Genomic DNA, 9,736 nt, shown 5'->3' on the forward strand with positions numbered 1-9,736 from the left:
TACTTAGAACAGTTTATTTGAGAGCTGCTTCCTGCCTCCCAGGAGGGCGGGGCCTGTGTCCCCACCCCCGGGTCCCCTGCTGCTACTGGGATGCCCAGCCTGGAAGGGGCACCAGGGCCGCCCTCACAGCAGCTGAGGGACCTGGGACAAGTCTCCTCTCCTCTGTGTCACTGTCTCCTCTCTGTAATGGTACTGTTGGGTTCCTAGGAGGGGCTGCTGAGGGCTCTGTCCAGGGTCCCCCGGAGCTCCTGGGCTGAGACGTCTCCTTGGGCCCCAGATGATCACAGGTTGGGTTCCAGGGGCGGGAGCCACGTTTCCAAGAAGCCACGCCCCATCGGAAACCACGCCTCCCGAAAGCCACTCCTCCCGGAAACCCCAGAGTCCCAGGGTCGCCTGAAAGGCAAGGTGTGGGTTCCAGCCGGGCCTGGGACCCCTGGGACCGTGCCAGCTTCGTCCTCAGGTGGGGCTGTGGGCAGTAGGGGCAGTCTGGATGGTCCGAGCCCCCTTACTGAGGTTCAGGGTGGCAGAACACAAAATCCCAAGCCACCGAAGTTGGGGTCGGGCAGTAGGTCTACGGGTGTCACAGGGAAATCAGGGCCTCAGCCTCGGGGATGGGCCGGGCCATGAAGGGCTGTGAGCTGAGGCTCCTTCAATGCTGGAAGGTGAATCACTGCTGGGAGGAGAAACTCTGGTGGTGGGGCCGGGTCGGGTCTGCAGGAGTGGCAGCTAGGATAGGACTTCGGGGTGGGGACTCTGAGGTGGTAGCTCCGGTAGGGCCTGAGCTGGGAGGTTTTGGGCAGGAGAGCGGGAAATCCCGAGACCTGGAACTGGTGGGGGTTAGTACAAGGTGGGCGCCAGCAGCAGCAGCATCGCCCCAGCCAGCAGCGCCAGTGGAGGCGGGCTGGCCGCCAGGTGCGCGGCGTCGGGGATGCTGGTGGCGGTGGTGGGGGCTGGCAGATTGCAGTCGGTGTAGGGCTCCACGCAGCCCGCAAAGGCCATGATGTGCGCCACGAAGGTCTCCTCCTGCACGCCGTGCACCAGGTGCGCCTGCGGGCCGCGCGCGAACACCGCCACGTCCTCGCCCCCGTGGGTCTCGCTAGCCAGGGGCACGGCCGCCTGCTGCTGGTACGAGGGGTCCTCTGGCCAGAAGAAGGGAAGTTAATGTGACAAGGGAGGCAGCCTTCCCCTCCCCACAATTTCTGGCCAGGGTCCCCACCTCCCAGCGCCCCACCTACTACACTTACCGCTTGTGCTGTCATTAACATCGGGCCTCGAGCCCCCGCCAAGCGCATAGCCAGGGCCATTGCCATAGAGGATGGAGGTGTAGGACTTGCTGTCTAAGGCCTTGCTGGGGGCCAGACCTTCAGGGAAGAGGGGACCCCGTGATCACACTGACCCTAGCCTTTGTGGCTCCCCCTGTGTGCAGAGCCTAGGCAGGTCTTGTCTGTTCAGTGACTTAATCCTCACCAGAGCGATGCAGGGCAGTTGCTGTTACTACCCCACTAGACAGATGAGGGAACTGGCTCAGAGCACTTTGTGCCTCGTAACTTAGGGGCAACGACCTGCCACTCTCCCTGGGCTTACCAAAAATGGAGGTCCCACGCAGTGTATAGCCACCAAAAGAGAAGACATGAGAGTGGTCTGCAGTGACAAGGATCAGCGTGTCCAGTTCGCTAGTGAGCTCATTAGCCTTGGCGATGGCATTGTCAAACATGACCGCCTCGGTCAGTGCCATATAAGCTTTGTCATCATGGTGACCGTGGTCAATGCGGCCTCCTGCAGATAAGTCACATATAAGATACCAAACCCACCCTGATGGCCCTCATCACACCTCTGTTCACCAAGGGGCTGCCACTCACCCTCCACAAAGAGGTAGAAGCCCCTGGGGTTCCTGCTTAGCACTCGCAGGGCCACCTCCGTCATCTCCTCCAGGGTCGGGTCCTTGGTGGGGTCTTGCTGAACATTATACTTCATGTCTGCTGGCTCAAAGAGGCCTGTGGGAAAGGGGAGCAGTGGTGACCCTCAAGCTGAGGACGGGGGTGGCCCGTGGCACCCATCCTGGGGAGGACAGTGAGGGTGGGTGGAGTCGTTACCCATGAGGTGTGTTACACTGGAGTCATCGGCCGCCTGAAGGAGCGCAGTGCGGTTCCACACATACTGGGCTCCCTGGGAGGGCAGAACCAGGCCTCAGCCCATAGCCCGACACCCCAGGCCCAGCCCCACTGTATCCCCACATCCGTGAGCCCCCATTACCTGGTGCTTGGCCTGCCATGCCTGCACCAGGTTCTGCTTGTCCTTCCGGACTCCATTCACACTGGCATCATCTGGGTATTCAGGGTCTGGGGTCCCCACAGGAAACATGTATTTTCGGCCTCCACCCAGGATCACCTAGAGCCAGAGATTAGGGCAGGAGGGTTAGGGGCCTGGCTGGCCCTTTACTCCTCTCACACAGCCCCTACCTCCCCCACCAGGTCTGTGGGAAAGGCCTGTCCCCACCTCCTACATGGTGCCACCCCACCACACATACACACACACACAAACCCATGAAAACCCTGAAACACCGCAGGGCTGGAGGTTACCTACGACTGTGCTGCGAGTGTGCCCCACCACCTGTGCCCAGCCCCGCCCTGTGCCCAACATGTCGCACGTCAATATCCATGTTGTTGACCAGCTGTGCGGCGATGTCCTGGCAGCCGTTCATCTGGGCATCGGCAGGCAGGTCGGCGTCTGAGTACCAGTTTCGGTTCACCGTGTGCGCGTAGGCCCCGGCTGGGGAGGCATGCTGCACCCTGGTGGTGGTCACCACTCCCACGGACTTCCCTGAGGGTGGCAGAGGTCACGGTGGGCCACTGAGGTCTCTGAGCCCGTCCCTGCCCAGGAAGCTGACGCCCAAGCCCACCTGCTTTCTTGGCCCGGTTCATCACAGACGTGACCTCATTCCCACGTGTCGTTTTGCACTGGTTGTAGCGGGCGGCTGCACTTACACCAATGGTTCTGTAGTTGCCCTTGACCCCACACAGGTAGGCAGTGGCAGTGCCTGCGCTGTCTGGCACCTGTCTGTCCACGTTGTATGTCTGGGGACAGAGATGCCTTCAGCTCTGCTGGGGTAGACACCCAGCTCCTGACCCAGGCCCTGGGCCCATCCTCACAGCCCCCAGCCCCTATCTCAGCCCCCAGCCCTCCTGGGCTTTCCCTCCTACCCTGCTCCCTAGGCCCACACCCACCCCTCTGGTGTAGACCACCCTGAGGCCACTTGGCCCTTACCTTGGACAGAGCCAGGTATGGGAACTGGTCCATGGCCAGGGGTGTCTCAGGTCCCAGTTTGCCATTCATCTGCCCCTTTAGGATCCGAGTGGCTGTCACCGTAGGCACCCCCATCCCTGAAGGTACACAGTGTCTCAGGTCCGAGTTCCTGGGGCCAACCTGGGTCAGCCGGCATCACAGGGTTCCAGGCCTGTCAGGGGACAGGGGGTGGGCTGGCCTCATGTACTCACCATCCCCCAAGAAGAGGATGACATTCTTGGCGGCTGTCTGGATGGGCTGCAGCTTCTTAGCCACATCGAGGGCCTGGGCTGCCTGGCGGTTCCAGAAGGCGGGGTCTTCCTCCTCAACTGCCCAAGGGGAGAGTGTTGGTCAGTTCAGCCTAGAGCCGCCCCTGTGAGTAGGGGCTGCTGGGAGCCGCCTGATTACCTGGGATGAGGCCTAGGGAGAGCTGTAGCTGCAGGCCCAGCAGCAGCAGCACGCAGGCCCCCTGCATGGCTGTGTGATGGCAGAGGGTCAGGATGGGACCTGGGGAGGCCGGGTCTCAGGGCAAGGCTGGGACACCAGGGACCGGCTGCAGCTTGGCTGCCTGGGCTTAAATCTAGATAGACTTTGTCCCTGCTATTAAAGTCTCCTTGTCCCTCCCAGGTTCCCCGAGTGGCCACACCCTGCCCCTCACCTGCCCTATGACTTTGAGCCCTGTTGCCAGGGGCATGTGGTGGGTGTGGCTTAGCCAGTAGGGGTCCTGAGGATTCAGGTCCCTCCCTCCCAGGATGGTCCCCAGCTGTCTCCTCAGGGTGGGGTGGGGATTAGGGTGCAGATGTCTTAGGCCTGAGGAACATTTTCAAGGTCCTGACTGAGGCTCCTCCCAGCCCTCTGCTAACCAAGTCCTGTGGGAGAACCATCTCTCCTTCCTTCACGTGTTCAGTGTTTTCTGAGACTCAGCCTTGGCCTGGTTTGGTTCCCAGTGCTTAGGGACACAGCCTGGGCCAGGGGCCTGGGTTAGTTCCCTGGCGCCCTGAGACAGAGATCCATGGGGAGGCCTGTCTGCCCTGCCCCCTGCACAGCTCCTCACCAGACTTGACCTGGGCAGGAGGTGTGGGCACTGGGCTAGTGGGGGCACATGGGAGCCTGGGCCCAGCTTCTGCTGTGGAGAAGGATGGGACTGGAGGTGACAGCAGAGCGGGGGCCTTGTCTGTGTCTTCAGTTACTGAAGTGCTGGGTCTGCAGTGCTGTTTGTGTGTGTGTGTGTGTGTGTGTGTAAGGTGCCTGTAACGGGTCGACAGCCGTGGGCCCAGTGCCCCATTAACTGAAGTTGACCTCTGCTCCATTGGAGAGGTAAATGGAAGGCAGAGGTGAGTCTGTTCTCTCCACAGGCCACACACACTCACAGGAACAGCTTCTGATAAGGAGCTAGGGTTTCAGTAACCCCAGGTTGGGTTCAAAAAGCATTCTCACATCCAACAATCCCACTTCTGGGTGTGTATCCCCAATAATTGAAATCAAGATCTATAAGAGGTATTTGCACACTCACATTTTAGTAGCATTACTCACAGTAGCCAAGAGGCACAAGCCACTCAACCATCCACAGCAGACAAATGGATGAACAAAGTATGATATATCCAGTGGAATATTGTGCTTAGTTGCTCAGTCATGTCTGACTCTTTTCTACCTTATGGTCTGCAGCCTGCCAGACTCCTCTGTCCATGGGGATTATCCAGGCAAGAATACTGGAGTGGGTAGCCATTCCCTTCTCCAGGGTATCCTCCCAACCCAGGGATCGAACCCAGGTCTCCTACATTGCTGAAGGATTCTTTACCAGCTGAGCCAACAGGGAAGCCCTTTTTCTTGAGGGCCACATCTAGTGGAACTCATGGGACCAGGGAGGTGACACGCCACCAGATGATTGCCTGGGCATCAGGCAGGGAGGTAGGAAGGGTGAGGACTGGGGCTGAGGACTGTCTCTCTGTTTTCAGAGAAGGTGAAAGCTTCGGTGGAGGGGAAAGCCCCAACTTGGTCCAGCCGCTGGCCTCACCTGGCCCTGCTGACCCCCTCGGGACCCTTGCACCGCTGTCCTTCTGCGTTGCTCCCGCCCTCACCACCTTTGGTCTTTGCTCAGTGTCGGCCCCTCATCAGCCTCTCTGACTTATTGATGTGAATCACCCCTCCCACCACACACACAGACACACACTCTGTGCCCCCACCTAAGGGTTTTTCTTCCCACACGTATCACTCCTGTATCACACTTAGAACAGTTTATTTGAGGGCTGCTTCCTCCTGCCCAGGAGGGCGGGGCCTGTGTCCCCACCCCCAGCTCTCCTGCTGTTCCTGGGATCTCCCAGCCTGGAATGGACACCGGGGCCACCTTCAGAGCAGCTGAAGGACCTGGGACAAGTCTTCTCTCCTCTGTGTTGCTGTCTCCTCTCTGTAATGGTACCCTGGGTTCCTAGGAGGGGCTGCTGAAGGCTCTGTCCAGGGTTCCCCGGGGCTCCTGACCCCAGATGTCTCCGTGGCCGGCCAAGTGCCCACAGGGTGGGTTCCAAGAGGACCGGAAGCCATAGCTCCCCAGGAGCCACGCCTCCTTGGGTACCATGTCTCCTCAGTTGCCACGCCTCCTAAGAAGCCACGCCTCCCGGAAACCCCAGAGTCCCAGAGTTGCCTGAAAGGCAAGGTGTGGGTTCCAGCCGGGCCTGGGACCCCTGGGACCGTGCCAGCCTGGTCCTCAGCTGTGGGCAGTGTGGGGAGTCTGGATGGTCCGAGCCCCCTTACTGGGGTTCGGGGTAGCAGAACACAAAATCCCAAGCCACCAAAGTTGGGGTCGGGCAGTAGGTCTACGCGTGTCACAGGGAAATCAGAGCCTCAGCCTCCGGGATAGGCTGGGCCTTGAAGGGCTGTGAGCTGAGGCTCCTTCAATGCTGGAAGGTGAAACTCTGGTGGTAGGGCCGGGTCGGGTCTCCAGGAGTGGCAGCTAGGATAGGACTTCGGGGTGGGGACTCTGAGGTGGTAGCTTCGGTAGGGCCTGAGCTGGGAGATTTTGGGCAGGAGAGCGGGCAATCCCGAGACCTGGAACTGGTGGGGGTTAGTACAAGGTGGGCACCAGCAGCAGCAGCATCGCCCCAGCCAGCAGCGCCAGTGGAGGCGGGCTGGCCGCCAGGTGCGCGGCGTCGGGGACGCTGGCGGGGGCCGGCAGATTGCAGTCGGTGTAGGGCTCCACGCAGCCCGCAAAGGCCATGATGTGCGCCACGAAGGTCTCCTCCTGCACGCCGTGCACCAGGTGCGCCTGCGGGCCGCGCGCGAACACCGCCACGTCCTCGCCCCCGTGGGACTCACTAGACAGGGGCACAGCCGCCTGCTGCCGGTACGAGGGGTCCTCTGGCCAGAAGGTGGGGAGTTAATGTGACAAGGGAGGCAGCTTTCCCCTCCCTAGAGTTCATGGCCAGGGTCCCCACCTCCCAGCGCCCCACCTACTACACTTACCGCTTGTGCTGTCATTAACATCGGGCCTCGAGCCCCCGCCAAGCGCATAGCCAGGGCCATTGCCATAGAGGATGGAGGTGTAGGACTTGCTGTCTAAGGCCTTGCTGGGGGCCAGACCTTCAGGGAAGAGGGGACCCCGTGATCACACTGACCCTAGCCTTTGTGGCTCCCCCTGTGTGCAGAGCCTAGGCAGGTCTTGTCTGTTCAGTGACTTAATCCTCACCAGAGCGATGCAGGGCAGTTGCTGTTACTACCCCACTAGACAGATGAGGGAACTGGCTCAGAGCACTTTGTGCCTCGTAACTTAGGGGCAACGACCTGCCACTCTCCCTGGGCTTACCAAAAATGGAGGTCCCACGCAGTGTATAGCCACCAAAAGAGAAGACATGAGAGTGGTCTGCAGTGACAAGGATCAGCGTGTCCAGTTCGCTAGTGAGCTCATTAGCCTTGGCGATGGCATTGTCAAACATGACTGTATCAGTCAGCGCCATATAAGCTTTGCCTTCATGGTGACCATGGTCAATGCGGCCTCCTGCAAGAAGGTCACATATAAGATACCAAACTTGCCCTGATGGCCCTCATCGCGCCTCTGTTCCCCAAGGGGCTGCCACTCACCCTCCACAAAGAGGTAGAAGCCCCTGGGGTTCCTGCTCAGCACTCGCAGGGCCACCTCTGTCATTTCCTGCAGGGTCGGGTCCTTGGTGTGGTCTTGCTGAACATTATACTTCATGTCTGCCGGCTCAAAGAGGCCTGTGGGAAAGGGGAGCAGTGGTGACCCTCAAGCTGAGGACGGGGGTGGCCTGTGGCACCCATCCCGGGGAGGACAGTGGTTGTGAGAGGGTTCGTTACCCATGAGGTGTGTTACACTGGAGTCATCAGCCGCCTGAAGGAGCGCCGTGCGGTTCCACACATACTGGGCTCCCTGGGAGGGCAGAACCAGGCCTCAGCCCATAGCCCGACACCCCAGGCCCGGCCCCTCTGTACCCCCCACACCTGTGAGCCCCCATCACCTGGTGCTTGGCCTGCCACTCCTGTACCAGATTCCGCTTGTCCTTCCGGACACCGGTCTGATTGACATCATATGGATATTCAGGGTCTGGGGTTCCCTCAGGAAACATGTACATTCGGCCTCCACCCAGGATCACCTGGAGCCAGAGATTAGGGCAGGTGGGTTAGGGGCCTGGCTGGCCCTTCACTCCTCTTACACAGCCCCTACCTCCTCCACCAGGTCTGTGGGATGGTCTATTCCCACCTGTAACTCCTACAGGGTGCCCCTCCTCGCCCCCACAAACCCATGGAGATCCTTCAAGACCCCAGGGCTGTGGGTTGCCTGGGACTGTGTTGAGAGTGTCCCACCCCCTCTGCCCAGCCCCGCCCTGTGCTCATCGTGTCGCACGTCAATATCCATGTTGTAGACCAGCTGAGTGGCGATGTCCTGGCAGCCGTTCATCTGGGCATCGGCAGGCAGGTCGGCGTCTGAGTACCAGTTTCGGTTCACCGTGTGCGCGTAGGCCCCGGCTGGGGAGGCGTGCTGCACCCTGGACGTGGTCACCACTCCCACTGCCTTCCCTGAGCGGGGCAGAGGTGACGGTGGGTCACGAGGTCTCTGAGCCCGTCCCTGCCCAGGAAGCTGACGCCCAAGCCCACCTGCTTTCTTGGCCCGGTTCATCACAGACGTGACCTCATTCCCACTTGTCGTGTTGCATTGGTTGTAGCGGGCGGCTGCACTTACACCAATGGTCTTATAGTTGCCCTTGACCCCACACAGGTAGGCGGTGGCCGTGCCTGCACTGTCTGGCACCTGTCTGTCCACGTTGTATGTCTGGGAGCATAGATGGCTTCAGCTCTGCTGAGGTAGACACCCAGCTCCTGCCCCAGCCCCTGGGCCCATCCTTACAGCCCCAGCCCCTATCTCAGCCCCAGACCCTCCTGGGGCTTTCCCTCCTACCCTGCTCCTTAGGCCCACACCCACCCCTCTAGTGTAGACCTTACCTTGGACAGTTGACCTTACCTTGGACAGAGCCACGTATGGGAACTGGTCCATGGCCAGGGGTGTCTCAGGTCCCAGTTTGCCATTCATCTGCCCCTTTAGGATCCGAGTGGCTGTCACCGTAGGCACCCCCATCCCTGAAGGTACACAGTGTCTCAGGTCTGAGTTCCTGGGGCCAACCTGGGTCAGCTGGCATCACAGGGTTCCAGGCCTGTCAGGGGACAGGGGGTGGGCTGGCCTCATGCACTCACCATCCCCCAAGAAGAGGATGACATTCTTGGCGGCTGTCTGGATGGGCTGCAGCTTCTTAGCCACATCAAGAGCCTGGGCTGCCTGGTGGTTCCAGAAGGCGGGGTCTTCCTCCTCGACTGCCCAAGGGGAGAGTGTTGGTCAGGTCAGCCTGGGGCCGTCACCTGTGAGTAGGGGGCGCCGGGAGCTGCCTGATTACCTGGGATGAGGCCAAGGGAGAGCTGTAGCTGCAGGCCCAGCAGCAGCAGCACGCAGGCCCCCTGCATGGCTGTGTGATGGCGGAGGGTCAGGATGGGACCTGGGGAGGGCAAGGCTTGCCCTGGGTCTTAGGCAAGGCTGGGACACCAGGTACCAGGTCAGTACTAGCTGTCCGGGCTGAAATCCCTGCTATTAAAGTCTCCTTGTCCCTCCCAGTTTCGCGGGTGGCCACACCCTGCCCCTCACCTGCCCTATGACTTTGAGTCCTGTTGCCAGGGGCATGTGGTGGGTGTAGCTGAGCCAGTAGGGGTCCTGAGGATTCAGGTCCCTCCCTCCCAGGATGGTCCCCAGCTGTCTCCTCAGGGTGGGGTGGGGATTAGGGTGCAGATGTCTTAGGCCTGAGGAACATTTTCAAGGTCCTGACTGAGGCTCCTCCCAGCCCTCTGCTCACCAAGTCCTGTGGGAGAACCATCTCTCCTTCCTTCACGTGTTCAGTGTTTTCTGAGACTCAGCCTTGGCCTGGTTTGGTTCCCAGTGCTGAGGGGGGTGGGCTGGAGGCAC

The 9,736-nt window shown here is 60.5% G+C and overlaps 2 protein-coding genes across 2 annotated transcripts; both read right to left on the bottom strand.

Moving 5' to 3' along the window:
- On the bottom strand, positions 1–3,804 carry LOC147377655 (intestinal-type alkaline phosphatase). Its single transcript, XM_086363339.1, has 11 exons — positions 3,691–3,804; positions 3,495–3,611; positions 3,265–3,380; positions 2,900–3,074; positions 2,648–2,820; positions 2,254–2,388; positions 2,094–2,166; positions 1,860–1,994; positions 1,585–1,776; positions 1,245–1,361; positions 1–1,139 (listed from the first exon to the last, which is right to left on the bottom strand). The coding sequence occupies exons 1-11, from the start codon at positions 3,755–3,757 to the stop codon at positions 838–840; spliced, it is 1,602 nt and encodes a 533-aa protein (XP_086219465.1). The 5' UTR covers positions 3,758–3,804; the 3' UTR covers positions 1–837.
- A 2,536-nt stretch (positions 3,805–6,340) lies between these two features.
- On the bottom strand, positions 6,341–9,358 carry LOC147377656 (intestinal-type alkaline phosphatase-like). Its single transcript, XM_086363354.1, has 11 exons — positions 9,177–9,358; positions 8,980–9,096; positions 8,750–8,865; positions 8,386–8,560; positions 8,135–8,307; positions 7,749–7,883; positions 7,588–7,660; positions 7,354–7,488; positions 7,079–7,270; positions 6,739–6,855; positions 6,341–6,633 (listed from the first exon to the last, which is right to left on the bottom strand). Exons 1-11 carry the CDS (start codon positions 9,241–9,243, stop codon positions 6,341–6,343), a joined length of 1,593 nt encoding a protein of 530 aa, XP_086219480.1. The 5' UTR covers positions 9,244–9,358.
- Positions 9,359–9,736: the final 378 nt, after the last annotated feature.

Source organism: Bos grunniens, chromosome 2 (genome assembly GCF_055505025.1).
Source record: "Bos grunniens cultivar Pamir isolate PY7600 chromosome 2, Bosgru_T2T1.0, whole genome shotgun sequence".
Classification (NCBI taxonomy): Eukaryota; Metazoa; Chordata; class Mammalia; order Artiodactyla; family Bovidae; genus Bos; species Bos grunniens.

Bases quoted from the DNA above. Each gene is read 5' to 3' on its own strand.
- LOC147377656 (XM_086363354.1), bottom strand. From the start codon at position 9,243: ATGCAGGGGGCCTGCGTGCTGCTGCTGCTGGGCCTGCAGCTACAGCTC. The intron at 7,489-7,587 runs GTAACGAACCCT...CCTTTCCCACAG, and splicing joins CAGTGTAACACACCTCATGG to GCCTCTTTGAGCCGGCAGAC. The intron at 6,634-6,738 runs GTAAGTGTAGTA...CCTTCTGGCCAG, and splicing joins TGTTAATGACAGCACAAGCG to AGGACCCCTCGTACCGGCAG.
- LOC147377655 (XM_086363339.1), bottom strand. From the start codon at position 3,757: ATGCAGGGGGCCTGCGTGCTGCTGCTGCTGGGCCTGCAGCTACAGCTC. The intron at 3,612-3,690 runs GTAATCAGGCGG...CCCCTTGGGCAG, and splicing joins CTCCCTAGGCCTCATCCCAG to TTGAGGAGGAAGACCCCGCC. The intron at 1,140-1,244 runs GTAAGTGTAGTA...TCTTCTGGCCAG, and splicing joins TGTTAATGACAGCACAAGCG to AGGACCCCTCGTACCAGCAG.